Here is a 2,994-nt window from a genome sequence, read left to right on the forward strand (position 1 = left end):
ACTAAAACTCGATATTTATTCTATATACTTTAATTTAGTGTAATTTATTTCTAACCCATTGAGTGGCCTCAGTGATTACATTGAAAATTTTCAACCTTTAATGACCAAAATAGGAGTGAAAAGATAAATGAGTGATGAATGTAGTTTACCCAAAATACAAAAACAATCACATTTTCTTAAATATTGACACGTCAGGCATATAAGGTCACGACAATTGTCTCAATAACGGTTATGCAAAGTTGGTAAGTAGTACAAAGATAGTAACTTATCTATAGAAACTTCGTACTGAAACAATATTTGTTCCCATAATAGTTATTAATTGTTCTTGAAATTACAAATGGAAAAGGTGAAATATATGTAGCTAGTACTGTAAAAACATGAATATTTCTACTTTGGGCAGATTTGAGTCAGCATTTCACTGACTTATCTCTTGTTTCTTTCCCCTACAAGGTGGCATTGGTTTCCCACAAAGGCAGAGATTATGCGCATAAGCAGAAGCAGGGAAGATGTTGTAAGGTCGACCTTGTGGGATCTCTCCGCATAGTCTATTTGCCCTGAAGCTTGCACGTCTCATACCCTTGATGCCCAACAAGCTAGTTGGGATTTTACCAGTGAGCCTGTTGATAGAAAGATCAAGCCATTGAAGCTTCACCAATTGTCCTAAACTTATTGGCATCGTGCCGGTTATCAGATTCCTCGAAACATCCAGCCTTTCGAGTTCGACGAGATTCGAGATTGAACTTGGGATCTGCCCTGCAATCTTGTTGCTTCCTATATTCAGCACTTTTAAATTCAACCCTTGGGTGAATTCTGGTATTGTGCCAGAAATGAGATTGTTCGACGCATCTATAACCTCCAAGAAGCTGCTCGTTCGGTTATTTAGAATGATCGAGAGAGAGCCAAATACCCGGTTCGAATGAAGATCGATAGAGGAAATCCCATCTGGGACTTTGAGCTCTGAAAGATCAAACATCAGCTGGTTATTTGAAAGCTTCAGCTTCTGCAGACTTGTCATGTTTGATAAAAATGTTGAAATGCCTCCTGTGAGGAAATTGTTGGACAAGTCTATGGAGTTCAATGAATCTGGCCTTGTAAACTTTGGGAGGCTTCCTCTCAGTTTACAACCAGCTAGGTTTACATCTGAAAGCTGTCTGTCTCTGATCCAGTTAGGAACTGTCCCCAAACTGAGGTTGTTGAAGGACAGGTCTATTGACAAAAGTGAAGGGATGCCCATGCTAGAAACATCTGGTAAAGGGTCAGAAAATCCATTTCTGGATAAATTAAGGTACCAGAGATTCTGCAATCTTGAAATAGATGCTGGAATGTGACCTATAAACTTGTTGCTACTCAATGAAAGACTAGTGAGAGACTTGAGGTTCCCTATCTGGTCTGGGATGGTTCCAGTGAGCTGATTATGGCTCAATGACAGATATGACAGACTGACCAAGTTGAACATGGAGATTGGTAGGTGATCTGAGACTCGGTTATTCGAGAGATCGATAAACGTAATGTTTTGAAACTGTCCTATAAATTCAGGAATGGAACCAGAAAATGAGTTGAAGCTGAGATCAAAAGACTGCAAACGAAGAAGAGTTTTGAAACTATAAGGGATAGGACCTGACAAGAAGTTTCTTCCTAAATTCATCATCACAAGGTTTCTCAAATTCCCTAAGCTTGGAGGAACTGCCCCCTCTAAACGGTTACCAGCCAATGAGAGTGTTTGGAGATAGGACAACCGACCTAAACTTAAAGGAACGTACCCTTGAAGGGAATTGTCTTCAAGGACCAACTGTGTAAGTCTAGTTAGCTTGGAAAAGCTATCCGGGATTGGACCTGAAATAAGCTTCATCCCACTTATGACCAACACCTCTAAGAAAGGCAAACTACCCAGATAAGAAGACAGAGTACCCTTCATGTAGAGGGTGCCATCCCTTGCAGGGCTTTGAAGAGCCAATGTAGTGACCCTTCCTGCTGGATTACATTCAACACCTTCCCAATCTCCTCCACAGCAATCCGTTCCAATCCATGAAGAGAGACTCTCCGTTGTGTCCTTCACAATTTTGGCTTTGAAACTGTGCAGAGCAGCTCTGTCAGCCCCTGAACAAACAGGTGGAGCTTGTGAGATTGTTTGAGCCAGTAACAATGGGTGGAATGGAAACACTGAACAAATGAGTACAACTTTAAAAACCCAAATCAGAATCTGCATTTTGGAAGGTGGGTCTTGATCTAATCACAGAAATTTGTTGAAAAATTTATAGGGTTTTCCACTGATGCATTCACAGGAGGAATTGTGACCGTTTGATGAATCACGAGAATCCTGATTTCAATTTGAACGTTGGAGCGCGACTTATTCAAAATTTCCTTAACCTTTTTGGTAAATCAATTTGGCTTAAGTCCATGGCTTCAAACTGTGTATATATGTCCCATGAACGCCCTTATTTGGCTACTGTTTTCCTCGTCGCCATTAAAGCTCGTGAATAAGGGCTCGGCTCTTGCCCTTTCATGTTTTCACCACGAGTATTGAAACTCGTCACATGTTTAAAGAAACTGTTCAACGTAGTCTCGGATTTATTGGAGTTGATTCGTGTAGGTATAAGTATTGTTTTAGTCCTTCTACTGTACTAAATTTATAATTTAATCTCTACTTTAATTTGACATAATTTATTTTCTCTATTTTAATAATATCATTAATAGGTTCAAAGTGATAAGACTATTAGTTGTTGTCATCAAGATAATAATCAAATAAAAAATTTGTCATAATTGACTTGTAATGCTATCAATATAGAACTACTACTAGCATTATAAAAATAGACGCGTAAAACTATAATTTTAGTACACCAGAGGGATTAAAACTATAATTACACTATTTAAAATAATCATGGTAAAATTTGAAAATGTGTCTATTTGTGAATACTTGCGATCAAACTATTAATCATCGCTCACTCAAGAAATTATCAACATCTCAAAAGTTTGACAAAAGTAATTATTATACCA

The 2,994-nt window shown here is 38.3% G+C and overlaps 1 protein-coding gene across 1 annotated transcript; it reads right to left on the reverse strand.

The window, feature by feature from the left end:
- Nucleotides 1-326: 326 nt before the first annotated feature.
- Nucleotides 327-2,248, reverse strand: LOC120134633 (LRR receptor-like serine/threonine-protein kinase FLS2). The gene has a single exon (XM_039151077.1). The coding sequence runs from the start codon at nt 2,204-2,206 to the stop codon at nt 416-418; it is 1,791 nt and encodes a 596-aa protein (XP_039007008.1). The 5' UTR covers nt 2,207-2,248; the 3' UTR covers nt 327-415.
- Between the last annotated feature and the right edge of the window lie 746 nt (nt 2,249-2,994).

The sequence above is a fragment of the Hibiscus syriacus genome, unplaced genomic scaffold (genome assembly GCF_006381635.1).
Source record: "Hibiscus syriacus cultivar Baekdansim isolate YM2019G1 unplaced genomic scaffold, ASM638163v2 tig00110597_pilon, whole genome shotgun sequence".
Classification (NCBI taxonomy): Eukaryota; Viridiplantae; Streptophyta; class Magnoliopsida; order Malvales; family Malvaceae; genus Hibiscus; species Hibiscus syriacus.